Source organism: Macrotis lagotis, chromosome 3 (genome assembly GCF_037893015.1).
Source record: "Macrotis lagotis isolate mMagLag1 chromosome 3, bilby.v1.9.chrom.fasta, whole genome shotgun sequence".
NCBI lineage: Eukaryota > Metazoa > Chordata > Mammalia > Peramelemorphia > Peramelidae > Macrotis > Macrotis lagotis.
Window position 1 is genome coordinate 46,445,681 of NC_133660.1, and position 27,556 is coordinate 46,473,236.

Consider the following 27,556-nt stretch of genomic DNA (forward strand, 5'->3'; position numbering starts at 1 on the left):
ATATCCTAGGAGTTTTCATTTTGATGTTTCTTTCACCAAAATCAATGGATTCTTTCTAAGTCTACTTTGCTCACTGGTTCTAAGAGATATGAGAAGTTTTCATTTATGATTTCTCAAAATAAGAAACATAAAACTTTTTCTTTTGTTTGTCATGCATTTGGATTAGTTGAATAATTCCTGTTTTTTTCCTTGTTCTGTTTTCCAGGTCAATTGCTTTTGTTATGAGATACCTTACATTTTCTTTTATATAAATATATTTTTATTTTATTTTTTTACTTTGTAGTAATACTTTTCTGTCTTTTTTTGCCTCATGCAATCATTAGATTCAATTTGGTCCATTTTAATTTTCAGGGAGTTCTTCCCCCTTGGATAAAGTTTTGTCCTTTTTTGTTAATTCCTATTTTTTTCAATAATTCTCATTTTCCCCTTTTTTCTTCTATGCTTGTCCTCTTATTTGGTATTTAATATCATTTTTAGCACTTAAAAAGTTTGACTCCATCTCTCATAGGAATTTTAGTTCAATTTCTATCTAAACTGTAATTTTCTTTGAGTCTTTGCTTGGGGGTTTGTGTTCTAATCAACACAATAGCTTTTTATGCTGGGATTCTTTTTTTTGTTGGTTCATTCTTCCAGTCTGCTTCTTGATTTTGCACTTTATGTTAGGATTGGGTTATGTGAGCCAGAATTGAAAAGTGAATTACAGAGCTGCTAACTGGCACTTGCACAAGTTCGACTCTGCCCCCTTTTCATTCCTTCTCTTCGTTGTTGTTTTTAAATGACGTTTAAAGTTCTGAGCTCTAAACTAAGAAGGGGATGGCAGAGGACGCTAAGTAAATAAAAATACTTTAAAAGTTCTTTTTAGTTCTTGTGACTAGTATTCTATTAAGAATGAGTTTATAATCAGAGTACCATATAATAATTTCGAATTGGAAATTATAGTGGAGATTTTGGAAATAGAAATATAAGGAAAAGAAGTCATTTGGGGACTCCAAATGAAGTTAGAAGCTAGAAACAGAGAAGGTATACATCGGTTCCAAAAGAGCCATCCTTAGTAGTACATGAGTCAGCAGAAATGACATGTCTCCCCCACATATTCACAGTTTCCTATTTGACTCACTATCCCAATTATGACAGCAGCTTTTCCAAACATTTTGATCCCTCCCACAGCTCCCCTTCCCATCCCCCTATCTTCTCAGCTAAGACTCTTACGAGAACTTGTTCCCCCTCATCTCATATTACCCAGATGTCTTCAGCCATCATCTCCTCTAACTCTAGTTTCCTAGGTTTCCTTCAAGTGTCTCTTAGAATACTCTCTTCTACAAATGGGCATTTTCTGGTCCGTTTTTATTGTGGTACTCTCCCTCTGATTAGATCCAATTTGTCATTTAAATAATTTGTTCATAATTTTCTCCCTCATTAGACATTAATATTTATTGTCAACTGACTGATTAGAGATTCTGTAACATAATGAAACACAATGGGAGTGGGTCCAACATGAGGAAATCATCAGAAGACATCTATGACATTCAGAAACCTTAGATGCCACGTCAAACTTTGTCCTGGCCTAACATGCTCCCATTTTTTGTGCCACTCTACAAATTCACTGTGTCTGCATAAGTCCCCTTCATGTTTGTGCTTTCATACATGTTCCCTAGGCATGCTCTAACCCTTTCACTGTTTTTTACCTTAATAGTATTTTCCAATTACATATAAAGATAATTTTCAATATTTACTTTTGTAAAATTTTGAGTTTCAAATTTTTCTCCCCTCATCCTTTCTCTCTGCTTTCTCCAAGACAGCAAACAATCTGATATAGGTGGATGCATCTTGCATTCAAACTAAACCCATTAACCCCATTTCCATCTCTAAAATGTAATCTAGAAAGAACAGCATCTTCTTTCTGATTAAGAATCTTTTTTTTTACCTGTTATAGACAATACTGTCCACATCCAGAGAAAATACTATGGAGTCTGAATGGAGGGAAAAGCATACAATGTTCACTTTTTAAAACTGCTTTTATATTGTTTCTCTCTTTCTCATGGTCCCCCCCCCCTCAGTTCTATCTTCTTTCACAACATGACTAATATGGAATTATGTTTCACACAATTGCACATAAACTGCCTCTATCAAATTGTTTAATGCCATGAGGAGGGGGCAGGAAGGAAAGTGATAGAAAAATGTGGAATTTAAAACCTTTCAAAATGATGGAATATTGAAAAGTATCTTTGCAAAGATTTTTTTAAATTTATCATTAAGTCCTATATTTCTATCATGTCTTGAGTTTAATGACTCTGTTACTTACACATCTTGAAACTCTTCCAGCGATTTCTGTGGTGTGAAGACATTTAATAAACTGATAATCTGAAAAAGAAAGAGGCAACATCCTCCCATTTGAAATCAATTCAACAAGAATTTTTGTTCTAATTTTTAAGCACTCTATATTATTATCAAAAAACCAGAATATACATTTGGAAATAAATAGAAAAAATGATTTAATGGAAAGAAAAAATTACTTTAAAAATTTAACCTATTCTCCCAATGAAGTAATTCAAAATTCTCTTAATAATCACCACAAATTCTAAATCCCTGAAGAAATACTCAGTGATGGTACAAATTTGAGTATTCTTCATTGGAGTCATGGCCCTAGAAGACCAAAGAAGAAATAATAGTGAAAGGAATAAAAGAAAAGAAATAAGTTCTCCATGGACTTACAAAGGTAATGGGTTTTTCCTTCAAAGGGACCAGAGCAAAATAATTAGAAGGGTTAAATGTGGTTTTATCTGTTTCTTTTCTTCACACTACATTACTTACACTAATGCTCATTTGGAATATGTGATATAGAGACATAAATAAGTTGTATCTATTAATTGTTTTGCTTTTGTGATATCAATGATTAAATAAAATGGGAACTATAGCAAAAAGTATGATCATTTTTCCTTTTCTATTTCTTCATTTTTGTCTTCTTTAACTCTTTTATTAATCTAGTTTTAAACCATTTTCCCAGGAAATAACACATTGATAAAGATAATATATGGAGAAATCATTTAAGGAGTATGACTCATCAACATGGATTCTTCCCATACATCTGTGTGTTCTTGTAGGATAGAATACCCTAGACTTTTTGGAGAAATGTTTTATGACAATTTTCTTGCTATCCCTTCTCAGTGAATATCTTTTTCTAAGATTAATTTAATCTGGTAGAAATATTATTAATGGAGAGCATACCAGAAGGGACTCAGGAGCTACAGAACTAGAAAACATGTCATCCCCAAACCTTGAGTATAATAAAAAGCCAACATTAAAAATACCAACTTGCTAGCACAAGTTGGGGGGAATAATCAAGAACATGTGCCATATACATTTTAGAAAATAACCTATACCTAAAACAAAATAATAAGAACTGAATATTTTCATACAATTTGGGGGGATTTCTGATCGAATGGCTCCTTGAACAAGAGGTAGACTATTCCAATAAAAGTCTGAAGACCAAATAAGGATGAAGAAATTTAGTGAGAATCTATAGTAAAAGCCTCATGCCACTCCAGGTCAACACAGGAGGTCATCCAAAATCCTGAGGGCAATAGGAGAGGCAGCTATGCCATTCCAGGGTGGCCTCCCAATGTTAGCAGATCTATAGACCTGGTGAAATTATAGCCTGCATGGCTTTATGTTTGAAGGCAGCAAGAATGAAGAGCCCCATAAGAAAGCCCCCAGGGTTCTTGTAAAACACACTTGGAGCCCTAGGAAGTTGTAGCAGGCAATCTAATATCGCTGATGATCTAACCTGAGACAACTGAGAATGTCAACCCTCTGACCTCAAAGATCAAGGAGAACTTAACCCCAGAAAGTAAACATGATACCTTGGCCTGGAGAGCCAAAGCCAACTGAAGGAGGACTAACCACTCCACTCAAAAGTGCACATGGGAGTAGAGTCTAGCTCTCACATAAAACCTCAATTAAGGCATGAACATTCTGACATGAGTAAATTAAATACCAGCCATTATTAACATGCTTTTTGCAAATCTAGATATTGCCCTTAAAAGAAGTGAGTGACGTTATAAAAAACTATAAGAAAAGACTCAAAGGGAAAAAATAGATTTTCCACAACTACTCGATATCTTTAAAAAAATGTAACAAGAAATTTTTTAATTAAATAAAAGCTCAGGATTAAAGAAGTGGAAGGAGAATAGCTAGTTTGGAAGAGAAAATAGTAATCCTTAACCAAGAATGAATTCCATGAAAATAAAAATAGACCAAACAGAAATCAATTATTTTATGAAAAGAAAACCTCCCCCCCAAATTAGAACAAAATCAAAAAATTAAAAAATAGAAGAAAATGCAAGATAGCTGATATCAAAAATAAATGACTTGGAAAACAAGTCAAAGAGAAATAATAAAGAAATGAATGAACTTCAAGGAAATCAATAAACAATTTAAAAAGGATTTTAAAAAGTTTTATCACCATATTTCAAAAATCATAAATGAAAACTTTTTAATTCTTTTGGCATTTGAGAGTAAAATAATCACTTTATTAAAATAATTCACCCCCCCATTCCAAAAACATCATCACTAAAACTCAGAATTGTCTTAAGGAAAAAATATACTGTAAGCATCCAGAAAGAAGACATATAAGGATCATTTTCTTATAACCATCACAGCAAATTGCATACAAACGAAAAGTTCTTTCAAGTATTATAAGAGCCATGTAAAGTAATGAATAATTCCCAGTTATCTATAGTATTAGAGATAAAACATACTCAAAATATGCTATCGTAGCAGCATTCTGGACTACATAGAATTGCAGAAAGCTCTGTATAACATGGTGGCAATTTGTTCAGTGATTACCTTTGCACTTAAGGACCCAACCATTACAATACTACGCATTATATTGTTACATTATTGGTAACTTTTTGAAAATTTTATTTATGTAAGGCTTTGGGGTTAAGTGACTTGCCCAAGATCATACAGTTAGGCAATTTTTAAGTGTCTGAGGCCAACTTTGAACTCAGATCCTCCTGACTCCAGGGCTGGTGCTCTATCCACTGTGCCACCTAGCTGCCACTATAGGTAACTTTTTAAAGCAAAAGATATACATGAAAAAGAGGACGAAGCCAGCAGATGGGGCCAGAACTGATGGAGAAATCTGTCATAATTTTTGTTCATTATGAAACTGGTGTTATAAAGAATAATGAATTTATGGCTTTGAAGTTTATGAGGTTATACTGCTCATATAGAACAAAGTAATCAAAGAACGTTAATTTCATTATAAGAAATAGTCTAAGAGATTAATTGCTCATTACCATTTAGTTTTTAGAGAATTTTAATACAAAAAAGTCAACATGAGGACAAATGAAATTAAATGCAATATAGAGATTTAAAAAATGATCTTTATGTATGGGAGTCATAGAATAAGGTTGTTTCCCAGAGTAGGAAATGTATTTTTTCCCCCACCTTAATAAACCAACTTTCCAGACCCAACAGGAAAAGAAAACTCACATTTTTATGATTCACACACTTCATGAGGACCAGCTCCCTATAAGCTCTTTTGGCATGTGTTTGGTTCTGAAATGGTCTGCTGAGCTTCTTGATGGCCACATTTCTGTCAAGGACAGCATCATACGCAGCACTATAGTGATCACAAGCAAAACACACAATGCACAAATAATGACAAAGGAAGTCATAGGAATTCTGCCTCTTCAATAAAACATTAGGTGAATGAATTGATGTCAACACATTATTTCTAAGAAAATATCTGCAGAGAAATGTGAAAGAAATGTATGCACCTGAACAGGGATCTGCATGAAGAAAAACACTCTAATAGTTACCCAGCTGAGTGACCTTGGGCAAGTCAACCCCATTGCCTTAGAAAAAAAGAAAAACATTCATGCTGTGTTTAATTTAATTGTTTCCCCTCTCATTTTAAAATTTTCTTCTCTTGCCCCTCTTTTGGCTTTATTATTTGCAGTTTTCCTATTATTAAAATTGAATGTGATTTTTCCATCATGTCCAACTCGTGACCCCAATTAGGGCTTTCTTGGCAGGGATACTAGAAAAAAATGAGGCAAAGTTAAGTGACTTGCTAAAGCTCACACTATCTGTCTGAGGCCAGATGTGAACTCTTGAAAATTAGTCTTCCTAACTCCAGGTCCAGGACTCAATTCACTGTGTAATCATCACTAATATTTAATACAGAGGTCATTAATATATGTTTCTTTTCTATTTTGCCAATGCTTCATTTTAGGTCACAGTTTTTCTTCTAAAGACTATTTTAAGCATTATCCAAGAAACTTTAGCATGCTGTCTCATCATTACCAAGATTTCTAAGATTGTCCTTTGACCCACTTTTTTTTTTTTGGCAAGGCAGTGGGGTTAAGTGACTTCCCCAAGGTCACACCGGTAGGTAATTATTACATGTCTGAGACTGGATTTGAGCTCAGGTCCTCCTGACTCCAGGGACAGTGTTCTATACATTGCACCACCTAGCTGCCCTGACCCACTCAGTCTTAAAATTTAATTCACACACAAACCATCCCCTTTCAATAGATTCCAGTGGCTTCCTATTATGTGCAAATATAAATCCTCTTCCTTTTAAAGTACTTCATAACTTGACCTCTTCCTTCCTTTTCAGTATTTTTACACTTTCTTCCCCTTCACATAAATTTCTAATGACACTGATCTGCTTGCTATTCTGTACATACTATACTCCCATCTCCCAAGTCCTGCCATTTTCCCTGGTTGTCCCTCATTCATGAGACTCTTCATCCTCATCTTCACTTTCTATATTCCATAGCTTCCTTTGAGTGTCAGCCAAAGTCTCACCATCTGCAAAAAAGTCTGTTATGGGCCTCCTTAATTTAAGTGCCTTCCCTCTAAGATTATCTCCAATTTATCCTGTCTATATGTTTGTACATAGTTGTTTAGATATTGTTTCCCTCATTAAACTGTGAACTCTAAGATTATCTCCAATATATTCTTGTACATAATTGTTTATATCTTGTCTCGCTTATTAGACTGTGAACTGCTTGAAAGCAAAAAGTAATTTTATTTTTATTTTTCTTTGTGTCTTCAGGATTGATACATAATAGGTGATTAATAAAAGCTTGCTGACTAGACTCATTATTAAATCTCCATTTAGTCCTTTATCTCCTGATTGTGTTCCCTGTACTGATTATTATTTTTTGCATTATCGTTTGTAAAATAAGTTATTTAATATTTATGCTTTTTAACATTTATTTTCAATTTCTCTGTGCTTGAATACATGGTATGTATGTGTGTACAAACACACATCCATACTTTTAAAGTGAAAAATATGGTAACTATATATATTATTTATTGGTCACATTTGGAAGATGCCATTATTCTTTTTTTTTTTTTTTGCTTTAAATCTTCCAAGAGCTTGTACAGTTCTATAATTTTCCCTTTCGTTTTTCTTTCTGTTAGATTTGTCCAGCTCCAAGAAAGAAACATTGAAGTGTCTTTCTATTACTGTTTCTAGATTATTTTTTTTTGGTTTTTGGATTTTGTTTTTTTGTAATTTCTTATGATCAAGAATGTAAGACAGTTTAAGGTTAAGAAAATGGTTAACATAATTAACCAAAATAAAATCAAAAGCAGTTAAAACCACATGATAGTACTAATAAATATAGAAAAAATCTTTTGAAAAGTATGAGTCATTTTTGCAAAAAAAAAAAATTAAGATTAAAAGTTTTTACCCCAAACTGAAAGCTAGCATTATATATGATGGGAAAACACTAGAACTTTCTCAATAAATAGAGGATTAAGGGCACCTTCTTCCCTTGCCTCCCCATTATTTGACATTGTAATAACTTTAGAAATAGCAATAAAAAAGAAAAATTAAAGGAATAAAGAATGAGAAGTAGGATGGTATTAACAGTTAGTGTTCTAGAAGAGGTCAGAAAGACCCACTATTAAATGTATTCTCAGACATATGCCATTCTAAAAAAGTCACTTAATCTTTCTATGCCTCAGTTTTATCACCTATAGAATGGAAAATACAGCCCCTGATGTCTCAAACTGATATGATATTATGATAGACAAAGGAAAGACAAAATTATCCCCATGTGCTTATGACAGGATGGTTCATTTCAAAATAAAGCAGGAAAGAAACTAAATGAGACTTCAATAAAGTTGCACAAACTTCCAAACATCAACAGAATTTTAATTAATTTTTTTAAAAACAGGAGACAATAACATAAAGGGAAGTATAATGCAAAATGACCACTAAATCCACAAAAAAAATCTGTGATTAAATATATAAAAATACATTTAATATCTGGATAAATAAAATTATAAAACATTTCTTAAAGAAATAAAGAATAACAAGTTTCTGAAGGAATATCCAATGTTTATTATTGTTGTGACAATATAATAAAAATGACAGTTCTTTGAAGTTAGTTTGTAAAGTACCTTGCCAATCAAACTGTCAAAAGAATTCATTATAGAACTAAAAATAAATATTTTGAGGAACCAAAAATCCAAATTAACAAATGAAATAATGAAAAAGTTAGAAATGAAATGTGTTAGCTTTTCAGTCTTAAACTAAATGAGAAATCAATGATCATATAAGCCATTTGATAGTAGTTTTAAAAAAATAGAAAAGTGAATCAATAGAACAAACTAGACAAAGAAGAATCAGAGACTAAACTAAATAAACGAATGTTTGATAGACTCCAAATCATACACCACATAGACAATAATAGAGTACAGTACTACATATTATAATCTGATAAAACTGGAAAAACTTATTACCCTAATGTTGTTTTATTTTATTGACAAAAAAAAATCTGTTTTTCTCTTCCTCTTCCCCCCTCCCCCTGGGTAAGAAAAAAATGAAAACTAAACTGTTTCTAATGAATACGCATAATTAAGCAAAACAAATCCCCATACTGGCCATATCCAAGATATATGTGTCATTCTGCATATTTACTCTATCAGTTCTCTGTTAGGAGAACCTCTCAAATTGTGGTTGGATATTGTATTGCTAAAAGTTCTTAAATCTTTAAAAATCATCTTTCTTTACAATATTGTTGTAATCATAAAAATTGTTTTCCTTATTCTGTTCTCTTCACTCTGCATTAGTTCATAATAGTCTTCTCAGGTTTCTCTGCAACCATCCCCTTCTTCACTTTTTATAGCACAATAGTATTTCATAATATTTATTTATCATAACTTGTTCAGCAATTCCCTTAATTTTCAGTTCTTTGTCAGCACAAAGGAATTATTATGAATATTTTTGTATATATGGGTCCTTGAACTCTTTCTCTGTACTGTTGGTCTCATAGTGGTTGTTATTGCTGTCTTTCACTTTGAAGAAGACCATGACATCAGAGAAGTTATGTCATGACAAGCATATGAACTGGATTTCAGTGAGAGGTTTCTGTTACCAACCTCACTTTTTTCCTCCAGAGCCATCTGGGTCCAATGACCAGAGAGGAATCAGGATGACTGGAGAAGGCCCTGGATATGAGGCAATTGGGGGCAGCTGCATGGTACAATGGATAGAGCACTGGCCCTGGAGTCAGGAGGACCTGAATTCAAATCTGATCTCAGACATTTAGTAATTACCTAACTGTGTGACTTTAGGCAAGTCACTTAACCCCATTACCTTGTGAAAAAGAAAGAAAGAAAGAAAGAAAGAAAGAAAGAAAGAAAGAAAGAAAGAAAGAAAGAAAGAAAGAAAGAAAGAAAGAAAGAAAGAAAGAAAGAAAGAAAGAAAGAAAGAAAATACAGGGAATCAGCAGACACCAAGAGAAACAAATTGCTTCAACAAAATTGCAGATTACAAAATAAACTTTGGTTAATCAATTGCATTTCTATAAAATAAGAACAAAATTCAGAAGGCAATAATAGAGAAAGAAATACCACTCCAAATAATTACATAATTCATAAAGTATCTAAGGATCAATGTGTAAAAGTGAATAAATTACTTTTCTAAATTCAAAATATCCCTTAAAGAAATAAAGAAGTTAAATAAATGGAGGAAAATTCAGTTCTCTTGACTGTGCTGTGCTAATATAATGAAAAAGACAAATTACTAAAATTAGTTTATGACTTTAATGTTATAGCTATCAAATTATCAAAGTACTATTTCATAATAACTTGATAAAATGATAATAAAATTCAATGGAAAAATAAAAGATCTGGAATACCAAGGGAAATGTCAAAAAAACAGATAAAGGGGAAAAACACTTCCAAAGCTTATTATATTATATTATACATATTATAAAGCAGCAGTCATCAAAAGTATCTGTTATTGGCTTATATAAAAAGAGATGGATTAATGGAGAGACTTGATAAGGGAGAATCAGAAATAATTAACTCAATAGCCAAGTGTTCAATAAATCAGAAAACATCAATTACTTAGGAAAGAACTCCCTATTTCATAAAAACTACTATGGAAACTAGAAATCAGTCTGGTTGAAATTAAACTTAGACCAACAAAATAACATCACATTCCAGAACATATTCTAAATATCTATGATCTTAATATTAAAATAATAGTATATTAAATAAAACAGATCATATACCTCCCATAGCTATGGTTAAGAGAAATGTTCTTAACCAAATAAGAGACTGAAGTTATAATAATAGATAAAATAAATACTTTTGTTACATAAAATGGACAATCTTCTACACAGAAAAAATAATGCATCCAGGATAAGAGAACCAATTGAAATTAGAAAAAAAAATGAGAGGAATGAATCAAATTTGAATCAAATTTCTCTGATAATGGTATAGATACACATATACGTTTAGTTTTTTCCTTTAGAATTTAAATGTTTTCATTTTGGGATCTCTTTCAAGAAGTAATTGATGAATTTAAATTTCTATTTTACCCTCTAACTGTAGGATATCTAGACAGTTTTCTTTATGCTTTCTTGAAATATAATTTGTAGAATTTTTTCATCTTGAATTTCAGTAAATTATCATTCAGTTTATTTTCAGGGTTGATTGTTTTTATGAGATAGTTCACATTTTTTCTATTTTTCATTGTTTCCCCCCCATGTCTAATTAGCTTTGATTTGTCTGATTCTAATTTTCAAGTTATTATTTCAAGTTATTTCTTCAGTAAACTTTTATACCATTTTTTCATTTTGTCAATTCTGGTGCTTAAGTAGGTATTTTCTTGTTTGTTCCTCTTTTTCCATCCTGCTAATTCTATTTTTTAAGTTATTATCTTTTTCAGCATTTTATGTCTCTTTTTATAAGCTGTTAGCATAATTTTCTTGCATTGTTTTCCCTCCCCTTTTTCCAATTGTTCTTCTACCACTCTTACTTGATTATGAAAAACTTTTTTTTACTTCTTCAAGGAATTTTTGCTGTACTTGTGTTAAATTCATATTTTTTTTTACCTTGAGCCTTTGCTTGTAGCTTTGTTTTTTTTTTGTTAAGAAACCAATGTTTATTTTCCATCAGCATTTTCCCAACACTATTACAGGATCTGGGTAAAACTTAGGACCACTCTGTGGTAGTTACTACCCATTCAGTGGCCTGAGCAGTAGGAGCTACAAACCAGTCCTCAGTAGTTGGCTGAGCACTCCAATCAGTAGGGAACTGTTGAATGGGCACAGATGGCACCTGGACGCCCTCAGACCAATCAGCCACCTCTGGCTGAGCAGCAGTGAATTCTGGGGCAGGTGCAGTCCATTCACCTTGAAATTCCTCCTTTGTCACTGCCTTCTCAGCTGCTGCCTGCTCTTCCTTTTCAATCTCCTCTGGATCTCTGTAGAAGTAAAGATCAGGCATGACCTCCCACAGGTGTTTACGGGAGATGGTAACATGCAACTGCAGGACTTCTCGGGCCAGCATCCACCACATCAGACCCAGCAAGAGGCGAGGTTCCCTGAAAGCTGCCTGGATCTGGTTAGTGAAGGTGCCCGGGGGTGAAGCATCCAGCAATAGATGTGGCACCAGTGGCAGCAGCAAATTTCAGAACAGCTCTCTGGCCAGTGTTCCTGGATGAGATGACATGAACATCAGTTGGATTTTTAATGGCAACAGTGGCACAAGCTGCCAGCAGAAGCTTTTCCCAAGTTGTCTTCAAATCAATGATACAGATGCTGTCACTCTTCCTTTTATAGATATACTGTTCCATCTGGAAGTCCAAATTGGTGCCACCCAAATGGGTCCCTGCAGTGAGGAATTTGAGGACATCCTCCTCCTTCATCTGCAAGACATTTAGGACTCTGGACATTGTGAAAGTTTCCTTTTAAAGTTACAATGGAAACCATGAACAACACCATATGGACCCCTCTTCTGGGCAGCACAGGAAAAAAAAAGGGCTTGTAGCTTTTTTGACATGTCCTATCTTCTTCTGAGTATTTATATCTATCTTCACTTTTACTATAGTAGATTTTTATGATAAGGTTCTTTTTGTTTTGTTGTTCATTTTTTTTCAAACTATTTCTTGACTTTGAATTTTATGTTAAAGTTGGTCTTGACTCCCAAGGTTGGGGCAGGAGGATATATCTCACTGACTGGAATATATGAGAAAGATGCAACAGGAATAATGAGTCTACCAAGGTCATCTTTACAGCTGGATAAACATTGTCATATGTATCTTATGATTTTCACTTAGTGGGAAATAAGGCAATAGATTATATTAGTTTTTTGTATTTAAAAACATTCTTTCTTTAGCTCTTCCAGAAATTCTTGGACTTGTATCCAATTTGTATTTTCTTTAATGCTTTCGGCTATAGATATTTTCAAAGCATTATCTTCTTCTGAGTTTGTGTTATCATTTAAGATGCTTTTGATCAGGTTTTGTTTTTTGCTGTTTGCTCATTTTTCTAGCCTATTTCTTGATTTTGACCTCTTCTCATTGATACCACAAGAATCTGCTGTAATCTCTTTCTAATTAGTTGTTTCATCCTCTTACTATCCTTGAGCATATTCTCACTGCCACAACTACTTCACTACTTCACCAGCTGCCTCCTCCAAGCTAATGCTACTTCTCCACCATACTCCTAGATGACTCCACATTCTCCTAAGCTGCCATGGGATAGAAAATGATGCACTGTGATTTGATTTTCTATCCTTCTCAAAATTTGATTTGATATGCTTTTTAAAGGTTGTTTAAAGGGTTGGGAGAGTTTGGCAGAAATGCTCAATTCACTCTGCCATTTTTGGTTCACCTCCTCTCCACAACCCCATTCTTGATCAAAGTACCACATATTTAGAGATAAAAGAGACTATAAGAAGAAATTTTATTCCATCAGTACACACACACACACACACACACACACACACACACACACACACCCTCCTTCCTCCCATTTTATAGAAAAACAAATCAAATCCCTGAGAAGTTGAATAGCTCATATTAAACTGGTGATAGGGTATGCATTGGAATCCCAGTACTTCCTCTAATTCCAAATCCAGTGCTTTTTCCAGGCTACCACATTTCCTCCTACAATTTTAGAGTACATTTTCAAGTTTCTTTCTCTTTCAGTATGATCATCTTTCATGAGGTCACCAAAATGTATCTAGAGGAGATGAGATGACTCAGTGGATAGAATATTAGACCTATAGTTGGGAGGACCTGAGTTCAAACTTAATCTCAGATATTGATTGATTCAAGTCAAGTTATTTAATCTTTGTTATGCTCATTTTTTTAATCTGTAAAATAGCATCTAATTCCTAGCACTTTAAAAGGATAAAATGAGAAAATATTCATAAAATGTTATTTTATTGTTGTTATATATCTACAATGCTGTTGCAGCTTGCTTCAACTTGGGGCCCTAACAGCGATGACCTCCCTTCCGGAGGGGAGCTGAGAATAAGGAGTCAAGCCACACTGCCTTATGCCTCCAGCTCCCCTCTGGGAGGGAGGTCATCTCTGTCTGTTAGGGCCTCAAGTTGAAGCAAGCTGCAACAAATGGTGCCAAAACTCGGGATCCCCCCCAATCTGAGGGACACCTCAGAAATCGCACTCCTCCTTGCTGGCTGAGGTAAGTGCCACACATCAACCGGTCTCCGACAGTCCCCTCACCCCATCCACCCCATGGCTTCTAGAGCTCCCTGTAGTCCCTTAACATAATGGGGAATCTTCCCCCTTCTTCCCAAGATACCCAAGTACGGGTTCTTAAATACCTCCTAAATTCCCGTCGCCTGAAATGCTCCAAAAGAGAATGTAAGATAACACTCCAGGCAGTTTTGGCTTTGGCCCCCTGGATTGAAGCTGGCCATATGATGGATCCTGATATTTGGGGGCATGTTTTGACACTTGCCAGCAGAGCTGAGGTCCTTGGTGACTTTTCTACCCCGCTGCCCTTCTATCCTATTGTCACTGCAATACCTGCCTGTCTTTCAGGGAGAGAGGAGGAACCTCAGCATGTTTTACAGTCAGCCTTAGATGCAGAAAAACCAAAGGCAGAGAGCCCATGCCACCTCACTGAGGTTTGCGATGAGGGCACCCAAACTGATGAGAAATCCACTTACCCCCCCTTCTTCCGAGCCCTCCCCAGATCCCCTGCCAGACAAACCACCCCCCTAACTTACCCCATTATCCTGTAACACAAGTGCTGCAGATCCTGCTTGCCACATCCCCCCCCATTACCTCATTTTCTTTATTCTACCCCAGAAGACCTAACAGTATATATGTAGAAGCTAAGCAGTAATAAAATTGAGCTGGAGGCATAAGGCAGTGTGGCTTGACTCCTTATTCTCAGCTCCCTGTTGCTGTTAGTGCCCCAAGGTGAAGCAAGCCTCAACACAGTGCTGCCAGGTCTTGGACTGCATAGAAGTGTGGTTGCTCATATAAACTATTTCTTAGGGTGTGCACAGAAGCATTGATTTTGCATGTTTTTCTAAGAATATAAATAACTGTCTTATGGAGAGGAAACTGAACTTTTTTTCCCTGAATCCAATGAATTAATTTTTAGAACATTTTATTTAAGGAGTTTATTTTATTTTAGTAACAATAATTAATTCAACCATTATTTTATTAATTTAAGTCAATTAATAGACATAATAGCCATTATCAACTTTACTGTCTACTTTAAAATGACCATTTTGCTATATCATTTATTTCTAATTAAAAATAGAGGCAAAGATATTTAATCTCTTAATCAGCAATTCTTCATGGTTAAATCAGAATTTATATGTGGAGGTCACCAAACTTTATTTCATATTTTTAAGCTCTTGGAATTAGAATTAGTAATGGATGCCTCTTAACTTTATATTTCTTTTATTTCATTTGTTATCTCTCAAGATAAGATTACTTATAAATGCCAAAACAGAAAATGTCAACAGGAGAAGGAAAGAATTGTCTGACTTTTCAGTTAACATAATGCCACTTAACATCAAAGAATGACCCGAGCTTGGCAACAAATGGTTTCTGTAAGAGTAAGGTGCCATATAGTACCAACTCAAATTATTATGGAGGAAAATAGAAGCCAATTCCTATGGCATTGAAATGATAAAACGAAAGTGAGAATAGATAGTAATGAATCTTTTGCTATTCCTCTCTTCATGTGTTATACTTTTATTTCCTTTTTATTTGCTTGCTAATTTAGGATCTTCCTATGTTAGAGTAAGTTATGATCAATATATGACATTGTCTTGGAAGTTAATAGAAGAAAAACATTAGACTGGATAACATTTGGGAAATTGTACATCATTTTGTGATCCCAAAATTCTCTATTACAGAGAATAAAATTTCACTATTACAGAACTCTTTTTGGGGGGGTTTATTTATTTTATATTATTATAATAATCTTGTTGTGGGAGTAAACATAAATCCTCCTCCCCCCCAAAAAAAGATGAGAGACCTCAAGAATAGAGAGAAAAAATGTACTTCAGTTTGTGTTCACATTACAATGGCTCTGTCTCTGGGATGAGTTGCCTTCTTTATCATGAGTCCACCAGAGAAGTTGCTTCAATATTTTCCCCACAGTTTCTTAGTACTAGTTGTTATTTCCCGCCACTCTATTCCTTCCCACTCTCATTTATCCTATTTTCTCTCTCTCCTTTCACCCTGTCCCTGTTCAAAAGTGTGTTGTATCTAAGTACCCTCTCCTACAATCTTCCCTCTCTTCTATCACCTATTCCCTCCTTCCCTACCCCCATTTCTCCTTATCCCATCCTTTTCCTCTCATTTTTCTCTAGGGTAAGATAGATTTCTATACCCTATTAAGTGTGTGTGTGTGTGTGTGTGTGTGTGTGTGTGTGTGTTATTCCCTCTTTGAGCCATTTCTGATGAGAATGAAGGTTCACTCATTCCCCCTCACCTTCCCCATTCTATTTCATTCTAACAGCTTTTTCTTGGCTCTTAAGTGAAATATATTAGCCTCTTCTTCCTCTCCTTTCTCATCCTCCCAGTACTTTCCTTTATCATCCATTGATTCCATCTTTTTAGTATACCATCATATTCCTCTCCTTCCTGTGCCCTGTCTATATATGCTCCTTCTAACTGCTCTAATAAATGAAAAAATCATATGAGTTATCAATATCTTCTTCCCATGCAGGAATACAAATAGTTCAACATCATTAATATCCTCATAATTAGTCCTTCTCATTCACCTTCTCTATGGTTTATCTGAGGCCTGTACTTGGAGATCAAACTTTCTGTTCAGCTCTAGTTTTTTCAATAGGAAAATGTGAAAGTCTCCTGTATCACTGAAAGTCCATGTTTTCCCTGAAAGAGGATATTCAGTTTTGTAGTTGATTCTTGGTTGTAAATCAAGATCTTTTGCCTTTCAGAATATCATATTCCAAGCCCCTATGAATCCTTAATGTATATACTGCCAGTTCTTGTGTAATCCTGACTATAGAGCCATGGTAGTTGAATTGTTTTTTTCTGGCAGCTTATAGTATTTTGTCTTTGATTTGAGAGTTTTGGAATTTGGCTATAATGTTCCTAGGAATTTTTCTTTTTGAATGTCCTTCAGGAGGTAATCAGTGAATTCCCTCAATTTCTATTTTAGCCTCTGCTTCTAGGATCTCAGGGAAATTTTGCTGTATTATTTCTTGAAAAATGAAGTCTAAGCTCTTTTCCTGTTCTTGACTTTCAGGTAGCCCAATAATTTTTGAGTTATCTCTTCTGGATCTGTTTTCAAGTTGGTTGTTTTTCCAATCAGATTTCTTCTAATTTGGGTGGTGGTTGGGTTGGAATTGTTTTTTTCTTTATGATTTCTTGAAAATTCATCAGCTTTCTTTAGTTCCATTCTACATTGGAAGGAGTTATTTTCTTCAGGAAGTTTTTTTTATTTCCTTTTGCAGCTGGCCAATTCTGCTTTTTAAGGCATTCTTCTCATTTGCCCTTTGTGTTGCTTTTTCCATTTGGCCCAAACTTGTTTTTAACATATTATTTTCTTCAGTATTTTTTGAATTTTTTTCACCAAGCTGCTGACTTGGTTTTCATGATTTATCTGCATTGCTCTCATTTCTCCTCCCAATTTTTCCTCTACCTCCCTTAATTTCTTTTCGAAGTTTTTTTTGAGCTCATCCATAGCCTGAACCCATTTTCTATTTCTCTTGGAGGTGTTGGGTACAGAAGCTTTGATTTTGTCATCTTCTGAATCTTCCATGGGATCAAAATAATTTTCTAAGTTTTTTTAGGGGTTTATTTTTGGCCATGCAATGGGCTTAAGTGGCTTGCCCAAGGCCACACAGCTAGGTAATCATTACAAAATAATTTTCTGTAGAGTCAGATTCTTCTTTTTATGTTGCTTGCTCATTTCCTCAGGGTATGATTGATTTGACCACACTTCCAAGACTTTTGGGGGGCAGTGGGGCGGTGTGGGACAACCCACAGGGACCTTAATTCCTCCAAGGTCTTATGAGAGGCTCTGACTGCTCTCTTGCCTGTGTTCAGGCCCTTCCCTCTACCCTGGAACTGTGAGGAGGATTCCTGCTTGGCTATGCCGGTGTTGTGGGGCCCAACTTCAACCTGGATCTTAGTGTGAGCAAACAGCTGAGTCCTGCCCCAGGGAGAGCAAAGAGATTTCCGCAATTTCCCTTGACCCCCTTACTGTCTATGGGATGGCAGCTCTGGACATGCTGGGTGGCTCTGTCGAATCACACTGCAGGTTCTCATTTCAGGGCTGCTCTGAGGCTGGCTCTTTGTGTCAGGGTTCTCTCACCACCCCTTCCAGCTATCCTCGATGATCCCTGGGCCAAAAAGTCTGGAAACTATCCCTTTCTGCCATGGACCCAGGTGCCCAGCCTGGCTGCAGCTGCACTACAGCTTTTTCCAAACCTGGGTCCCAGTGGAACAGACCTTTCCTACAGAAATTCTAAGTTGTCTTGGACTGGGAAATTGTATCACTCAGTCTTTCTGTGGGTTCTACCCCTCTAAATTTTGACCAGACTCATAATCTGACAGCTTTTGGAGTTTTGGGGATAGCGAGTTTCCAGGAATTCCTGCCTTCATGCCACCATCTTGGCTGCAACCCCCCAGAACTTTTTTTATACCAATATTGTTCTATATTTAAATAAAATCATATGAAATCATTGAACACTATGATCTTAGAAGAATTAAAATTTGAAATAACCGAAGGGGTAATAGAAAGATGCATCATGGGTGTGAGTGAGCAAGTTACAACATATACTAAAAGTAGTAATCTGTCTGATTGAAAAAATGAGCTCTCAATCATATAGTCAGTATGGGAGACAATAGATAACCATCCAAAATGGTACAATGATAAATTAGACATGGTTTGAAAACTGGAAAAGGACTCCAATTCATTCAGGTGGATTTGGGGGTGAACTCAGACATGAATCATACAAGATTAGAAGGCTTAATATAACTATGATTTGCCTCAGCAAAGGGGACTATCTACACTGATGAAATTAGAGATCCATTAAATGTCAATTTATGACTTTATAAAAAGTTAATGGTGGGCAGGCTTTTTGTTGGTGATTGATGGTCACCTAAAATGATCAGTTCACTTGGTCACTTACTAGTTGATCATCTTACTGATTACTACAGTATCATACTTGGAAAGGAAGTTACTTATTAGCTTTTGTTTCTGCATCACTGATTTGGGAAATAAAGTCATAAGAAAGTTGTGTTTCTGTTTTTAGTGTTTCTGTGATTAGTGATTCATTTAGAAGAATAGAGCAGGATTCTCCTGTAAGAAAAATCATTTGGCAATGGAGAGATCAAAGTACATTTTGTTAGTTTCCTATATAAAACAATGAGAAGTTGGGAATTGTCAGAAATAAAATATCTCCACACTTGGAAAAAAAAGTACATTTTTCACTCATGTTCTGTATGATACTTAAATAGAATATAGTTGGCAATTATTATCTCCTTTGTATACAGTTTTTCCATTTTGTGTTCTTACCCAAAAGAAACATGCAAGAAAACAAAGTGGCTTTTTTTTATGAACTTTTAGAAACTCCATATTGAATGAATGGACTCTAAAGCAAGAGCTAAATCTTTAAAATGTAATTTCTGTTATATGCCATTTTTTTGTTTTGTTTTAATGTATGATGTGTTCAGAATTCCATGGTGAGGAAACTCCCTCTACCAATGCACCTGTGTTGCAAGGTTCAGTCTTAGAGACTGTTTTCTGGGGTCACAAGAGGATATAACTGAGGTAGGGTTTTTTGCAATGCAAATGGGTTAAGTGGCTTGCCCAAGGCCACATGGCTAGGTAATTATTAAGTGTCTGAGGTCAGATTTGAACCCAGGTCCTCCTGACTCCAGGGCTGGTGCTCTATCCACTGCGACACTTAGCTGCCCGGCTGAGATAGGTTTTAACTCTAACTTGACCACACTCACTATGTAAAGCCCATTAGTCTAGAACTCTATCCTTAATAGCAAAGATAAAAGGCTTCTGCTGCTTAAGGAGAGGCATGGAGTTGGTGCAGATCATTCATTCTCATCCAGTCTTTGTGTTATGAGCAAGCATTTCTGTTCCCAGCTTCAATGGGGAAGAATGGCAGAGGCCAATTCCATTTCAGGAAACTGAAGAAAAAGATTCTGAGAAGACACTAGAAAGGCTGGTGGTCTGTATCATGTCCTTGTCTCCAGTTTGCTACTCTAGAGACATGATGGAGATTCCTGTTGGCTGAGAGCAAAAACTCTCTCCTATGAGTCATGTTCTTCATCTGTATTATCCGATCCTATATATGCCATCTCTGATTTAATAAATGGATTTCGTTGCTGTTCACTATGTGTACTCAGGGCAACTAGATAGCACTGGGACTAGAGTCAGGAGGACTTGAGTCCAATTTTATCTTCGATATTTACTAGCTATGTGACCCTGGGCAAGTCACTTAACTGTGCTTACCTCAGTTTCCTCATATGTAAAATAAGCTCGAGAAGAAAATGGTAAACCCCTTTGGTATCTTTGCAAAGAAAACCCCAAAGAGGGTCATGAAAGAGTGGAAAACAGGGGCGGCTAGGTGGCGCAGTGGATAGAGCACCAGTCCTGGAGTCAGGAGTACCTGGTTTCAAAATCGATCTCAGACACTTAATAATTACCTAGCCGTGTGGCCTTGGGAAAGCTACTTAACCCCATTTACCTTGCAAAAACCTAAAAAAAAGAGTGGAACACAACTGAAATGACTCAAGAATTACAAAAAAAAATGTGTGCTTGTTTTAGAACTGGTATTTGAGGGGAAAGGGTTCAAGTTTTAGTAACTGGGTCATCCTTCCCTTCAATAATAACACTGGATCAGAGATTGAACCTTGTCATATCCCCTAGGTTTATTAATATCTAAGACAATAAATAGACATAATTCTAACTCACTACTTCCCACCTTTGGCTCCAATTTTCTGTTTCCCCTCCTGGAAGGAATTAACACTTCCTTTGGAGAAAGGGTGAGGCTGAGGGGAACAGGAGAAGAGGCTAGAGATATCTATTCTCTCACCCTTTGAGTCACACATGATGATACCTCCATTCTACAAGCTTCATGAGGTTATAGGTCTCAAATGTGAGCCCTGCTACACTTTATTTAAAGGTTCTAAAAGGGTCATTCTCTTCTACTCATCAATGGAAACAACAGCAAAATGAATAAATAACCAAATTAAAACACCACCATGCAAAATTTCTAGTAGTAGACTTTCAAGTCTCTGCACTATTAAATACTTGAAGAAAAAAATTTCTGGATATAATTATTTGAAGATTTGCTTCCCTTTATGTCAGACCGAGTACAGTTTGATGGAAAGATTGTTTGACCTAAAGTTAAGAAGAATGGAACCCTTGTTAAAATATTTGGGAGCTATGTGATAAATCACTGTTCCTTTATCTGTAAAATGGGAATGCAATAAATAATACCTACTACACATGGTGCTATGAAACTCAAATGAGGTAATATACATTAAAAGAATAAATCAATGTGAACTAATACTATTTCCATTGTTGTTGTTGTTGTTATTTCAATTAAGTCAGTAAGTACCTAATACCATGGCAGTCTTATTTAAGGAAAAATAATCTTTTAAAGAATTAAAGAGCAAACTCATTCTATCAAGTTCTCAGAAGATTTGAACCAACAGTCTTCTTTAATAAAATTCCCTTCTACTTCTCCAAACTCCCACTAAGACTTTTTTGGGGGGCGGCTAGGTGGCGCCATGGATAGAGCACCGGCCCTGGAGTCAGGAGTACCTGGGTTCAAATCTGGCTTCAGACACTTAATAATTACCTAGCCGTGTGGCCTTGGGCAAGCCACTTAACCCCATTGACTTGCAAAAACTAAAAAAAAAAAAAAAGACTTTTTCAGGAAGTAGTTGGTTCTCCACCACTATAGCTGGGTGAGAACTTAGGCATGTTGCAGAGACATATGGATTGAACTGGTTTTGAGGTTTTCAAAATGTGGTCTGGAACCACCAAAGGTCCCTAAGACTCATCCTGGGGAATCTAAAGTGTCAAAATTATTTTCAAAATTATATCAAGAAGTTTTAATTTCTAATATGGTAGATAAATGATAACTCATTTAAACAAAAACTTTAAGGAGGAGGAGGAGGTGTTTCCTCAATAATTTTTAAGAGAGTAAAGTGGTCCTAAGTCCAAAATGTTTGAGAACTTATAAACTAGATCAAGAATCAGATCCTCATTGATTCTGAGATTCCAAGGTTCTTCAATGTTTTTAATCACCCAAGAGAGATTTCAGTTTGCAATCCTTCCACTCCTGTCTTCCATCATCTCATAGGGATGTTGATTCAGGGTTGGGAAGGAACTTAAAATGTAATCTTACCCTTTCACTTTAAAAAAGGAGAAACTAAAGCCCAGAAAAATTAATTTGCTCAAGGTCACAGAGGCAAAATTGAACATTTAACCCAAAACACACAAAGCTCCCCATTTAAAAAAATTTCTGCAGATACATTGATACATGTCACTTATTTAAGTAGGTATCAGAGTTTGCTGATTTTTTTAGTTATACTTAATATCAAAATATCACAAAGATATTTGAATCCTCATTTTTGTCTCCAAGGGGCCTTATTTAACACTTGTAATATCAATTACTTCATTCCTGAGACTTTTTTAGCAACATAAATATTGAAATATCAGAAACCAAGAGATATTTGCAATAACTTTTCTCCTGTATGACTGCAAAATTAACTAGTAAGCTTATGTTTATTAGGGAGACCAGCTTTCAGAATGAATTTTTCCCCTCCAAAGAGTCTTATTGGTTTTCGATTTTTGGTTTGCTTTTTTTGTTTTATGCCTTGAGTAAGCAAAAGATATAATAAAACTCCAAGATGAAACTTGTTCAACTCACCAAACGATTCCCTGAGCCCCGGAACCAATAGGTTTTAAATTCTGGTAGCGTTTGAGAACTGTGAACGTTGAATCACCCACTTCTACACTGTAGAACTGGTTGTCGACTTTGCTTTTGCTCATGTTGTAATGTTTGGCAATATATGACACATCCACTTGTTTATCAAATCCCTGTCAGGAAGGAAAAAAGTGAGAGAAATAAACCAGTAGCATGATCATGACCGGTAGGAAAGTTTGTCGTTTATACAGAGTCTAATAGTTGTTAATCCTCTCTGCTAAATTTAAATATCATCGATATTCATATCTTCCTTTCAAATAGGGATGTTTGACAGTCAGAAATATAAGGATGATTTGAAATAATTCCTTTCTAAAGGAAGTTTCGTTTATATGGAAAGTTCTGATGAGTTCAGTTATTCAAATGATGTCTGGGGGCGGCTAGGTGGTGCAGTGGATAGAGCACTGGCCGTGGAGTCAGGAGGACCTAAGTTCAAATCCTGCCTCAGACACTTAATAATTGCCTAGCTGTGTGGCTTTGGGCACAGCCACTTAACCCTATTGCCTTGCAAAAACAAAAACAAAACCTAAAAAAAAAAATGATGTCTGGCTTCTAAGGAGTAGATATCTCTGTAGTATGGTAGAAAAAGCAAGGACCTGGAAATCAAAACCTAGGTTCTGAACCTGACTGACACATAGACAAAATAATCTCCTTATTTAGAAAGGTTAGATTAGATGTTAGCTGATACTTTAGATAGGGATTTAAAATTCATGGAGTAGGTTCCGCAATCAGAAAAATCTCTGAGTAATTGTTTTCTATAAGCTTCTATCACCTCAAAACCAGGATAAGATTAATAAGGGTTAAGGCAGAAACCACAGGATTTAAAAAGAGAAATACTACACAAAGTAAAAGCCACATAAAACAACATCAGAGAATTTAGAATTCCTATTCAGAGTTCTCACACCTATACTGTCTCTGCCAGTCACAGCACAGACGAGCTTGAAAGCTTATCTTCTAGGGTTGATTATACAGGGCAAGGGAAACTCCTCAACCCCATTCTTCTCAGTCCCATGAAGGAAAAGGGATATAACCAGGGGGTTGGGGTAGGGGTGAGGGCAGAGCACAGAGGCAGCTGAGAGGAAAGAGCTGGTAAAGGAAGGGGGAATTGAAATAAATAAATCTAGAATGATAACTCTGCTCCCAGTTTCCTTTATTTAGAAACATAGGTGGTACAGTAAAGTCCCAAGACTCATCTTCCTGAATTTAAATTTGGTTTCAGATGCTTACTAGTTGTGTGATCCTGGGTAAATCACTAATCCAATTTGCCTCAGTTTCCTCCCTTGTAAAAATGAACTGGAGAAGGAAATGATAATCACACCAGGATCTTTGCCAAGAAAACCCCAAATGGGATCACAAAGAGTTGGATGTGACTGAAAACAACAATAAGAATCCAGCCCTCTATACTCTACTCAAAGAGGTTGAAGACATGTTGGCTAAGGGGCAGGAAAAGGGTGTCTTATGTAACCATGGAAGGGAAGGAACCAATAACAAGAAGGAAAATCAAAATAAATAAATAAATGACTGAAAATTGAAGAGAAAAATTGAAAAATAGAGTCCAAGGGAAAATTCCTAAGAACATACCTAGACTTCAGGCAGATAAGCCAATAAATAGAAAGACTCCTAAAGACAAAAAGAAATAAAATCTCAAAGAGAGACTAGAGCACAATAAACAAGCCTTATATTATGAATAAACAAAAGACCCCAAATTCTCAATCCAAAAGAATTCAGTGAGCTTAGAAATCGTGAAAACAACAGCAAGGAACACTATAATAGTTCATGAGATAAATAAAACTATCCAAATAAGATATAAAGAATGAAATGAGGTTGGAAAAACAAAACCTCTCAATGAAAAACAAAAAGCCAAAGAATAAAGGTCAGAATTTTAAAGACAAAAAGATTTTCTTTCTAAAAAAAATAGAAGCTGTAGAAGGGAAAACGACAGATGTAGAATACACAGACACACACACACACACACACACACACACACACACACACACAATATAAGTCAAAGAAAATTTGGCAGGAGAGACATAAAAGGTAATAACTTTTAAAAGAATAAATGAAATGTGTCTGAGTCAAAGTGATTGTCCTCCAGGCTAGAAAACACAAAAATAATTTAAGAATCATAGGTCACCCAGAAGAATATGACAAGTCAAACAAACTTGAATACCATACTGTAGAAGGTATGAGCTAGGCACTGAACTCAAGTAAGTAAAAGAATGTCCTATTAACAATTTGAACATGAAAAGAAGTTGCTTGGTAAATCAAGATGGTTGAGGGAGGGTCTAGAAATGGCAGTGGGGATTAAGGAAAATACCAAATCCTCTAAAATGACCAGAATTGTGAAGGATGAGAGGTGAAAGACTAGTCAGAACTAGTAAGTATGGCAAGAGAAGCAAGGAAGCAGAGGAAGGAAAGAGTCATGTCTTAGTGAAGGCAAGGAAATAAGAGAAAAAAATAGCTTTTAAATGAAGGGAAGTTTGTTCATTATGGAGGAGGTAATCCAGAGGAAACAATGGAAGGGCCATGCAAGTCTGGAGTCAGACTCTGGGTGGGTAGAGTGCAGGTGAATAGTTGTGAGGGAGCAGTGGGGAACAGGATCTGCACATCATTTGCTAGGAGTTCTCAATCACTGATATGACGTAACTATCAGGAGACGCAAGCATAATAGTATTGAGCCATGAGTCCAGAGTCTAAGAGGTGGGAGGGAAATCATTGAAGGAGACATGAGATTATATAGTTCTAGTCCCTCCCTTGATGTTCAAAATGTAGTGATGTTATGAATTGTGAGATTCAAGGAAACAAAACTTAAGGGTCTGGGAATTTTTGTTCTGTTTTATTGATTTGGAAAAAAAGAAAGAAGGGAGAGGGAAAAAATCCAACAAAGGAATGAGGAAGGGAAGGAATTTACTAATTTTTCAAAATTGGGTGTGGGAGGAAAGGATCCAAACACATGAAAGAAATGTTGTCTGAAGCAAATAAAGGAGGGTTCAACACACACCCATATGTATGTGTATATATATATACATATATATATATATATACATATATATATATATGTATATATACACACACACACACACACACACACACACACACACACAAAGTGTTCATTGTAGAAATTTATTACACTTAATAGGGAAACAAGAGGGTACAGGAAATGGAGCAATAATGACCTCATGCCCAAAGAGATAGTAAGAGAGGAACAGCTGCCTTGGATTAATTCAAGTCAGGAGAACTATTAACCTCATATACAGAAAAAAAAATGTGGATGTAATTTCTGAGTCATTCAGTGACATGTATGAAATCATGAAGGGAAAGTAGAGGAACCACAGATTGGAAAAGGAATTGGAAGATTGGAATGCTGTCCTATTTATCCAAAAACAGAAGAAAATGCAGTCTGCAAACTTCAGGTCATGGAGCTTGACTTTGGTTCCTAGGAAAGCTCTAAAACTGGTTATTAAAGAAATGGGAAAAGGAATGAGAGAGAAGCAGAAATTAGAAAGAGCCAGGATGGTTTATCAGGAGCATGTCATCCCAGATTAACCTCATTTTCTCTTCTAAAGGGACTACTAAATTAGTAGATTGAGAAATGCAGTGGATACAGTTATCAATATTTTAGCAAAGTTTTGATAAAGCATATCACGCTATTTCTTTGTAGAAGATGAAGAAACAATAACAGAAAGAGTTAAAACTTTTCAGTGGCTCAGTATCAGCATAGAAGGAGACCCAGTGTGATTAATACCCAAGGGATCTGGACTTGGTTCTGTGCTATCTCACATTTTTATCAGTAACTTGGATAAAGGTATATATGAAATTCTTGTAACATTTTCAAATCACACAAACCTTAGGAAGCTCAATTTAATAAATTGAAATTCAATAAGGGTAAATATAGTGTCTTACTCTTCATAAGAACCAAGTTTCTTATAGTTCACAAGTACAAGATGGAGAAGTCATAAACAACAGTAGTTCTGAAAAAGATTTGGGAGTTTTAGGTGACTCTAAGTTCAATGTGACTAAGTGGTAGGATGTGGCAACACATAGGGAGGCAATAATCCTCTTGTAATCTGTTTTTCAGTCCTCTTTTGGAATATTATATTCAATTCTGGACTACATATTTTAAGATGGGATTTGGTACGTTATAGCATTTGCAAAGTGGAACAATGAAGAAAGTAAAGAGTTGTGACTGTCATAGTTAAAGAAAGTGAGTTTAATTAGCCTGGAGAAGAGAAAATATGTTCAAGAATTTAAAGCATTAGACATAATCTTCCTGACTCCATAGGGTAAAGCCAGGCATGGACAAATGTTACAGAGGCAAATCATAGTAGATGTCAACTAAATGTGCCATAACTAGATGGGCTTACAAAAATATGGGGAAAAAACAAACTATAAATCACTGTAGAATAACAGAGTAAAGTAATTTTGAATTATAACTTCATATCCATCAGATTGACAAAGATGACGAAAGCAATAATAGTCAACATTAGAAAGGCATGGGAAAGATAAACAAACTTAGAAATTCTTGGTGGGGTTTGGTTGGTCCAATTGTTTGGAAACCAATTTGGAATTATGAAAGAAAAGTTACTAACATCATTTTTGAGGTAGATTAAAAACTATAAATAAATGATATGCTCAAAACTTGAGTCATCCAATCAACAAAATGGAAGACTAGACATTTTCTCTGATCTTCACAACTTTTCAAACTTCTCTAAAATACTAATTATATTCAAGAGATAAAAACAGTTTCAATTATTCCCATAGACTGGTACATAAAGAACACAAAAATGTAGTAATTCAGAGAACTAACAGA

At 35.4% G+C, this 27,556-nt stretch overlaps 1 protein-coding gene and 1 long non-coding RNA gene across 11 annotated transcripts in view; one reads left to right on the forward strand and one right to left on the reverse strand.

Annotated features, from left to right (window-relative positions):
• The window catches only part of MAPK10 (mitogen-activated protein kinase 10), a 184,695-nt gene that overhangs the window by 68,007 nt on the left and 89,132 nt on the right, over positions 1-27,556 (reverse strand). For all 8 annotated transcript variants that reach the window (XR_012476894.1, XR_012476893.1, XM_074228604.1 and 5 more), the window contains 3 exons: positions 22,693-22,862; positions 5,497-5,626; positions 2,303-2,361 (listed from right to left, as the gene is read on the reverse strand). Coding sequence is in view for 6 of the 8 variants with exons in the window: in XM_074228604.1 (XP_074084705.1) it covers positions 2,303-2,361; positions 5,497-5,626; positions 22,693-22,862 (359 nt within the window). In the remaining 2 variants the exon portion in view is untranslated. The remainder of the gene's footprint in view (positions 1-2,302; positions 2,362-5,496; positions 5,627-22,692; positions 22,863-27,556) is intronic.
• Positions 1-27,556, forward strand: part of LOC141517535 (uncharacterized) — a 77,915-nt gene that overhangs the window by 32,354 nt on the left and 18,005 nt on the right. Inside the window, exon 4 of one of the 3 annotated variants that reach the window (XR_012476896.1) lies at positions 13,742-13,827. The exons of the other annotated variants lie outside the window; for them this stretch is intronic. This is a non-coding gene — a long non-coding RNA (uncharacterized LOC141517535). Of the gene's footprint in view, positions 1-13,741; positions 13,828-27,556 lie in introns of those variants that run through there. 3 annotated transcript variants of the gene reach the window in all.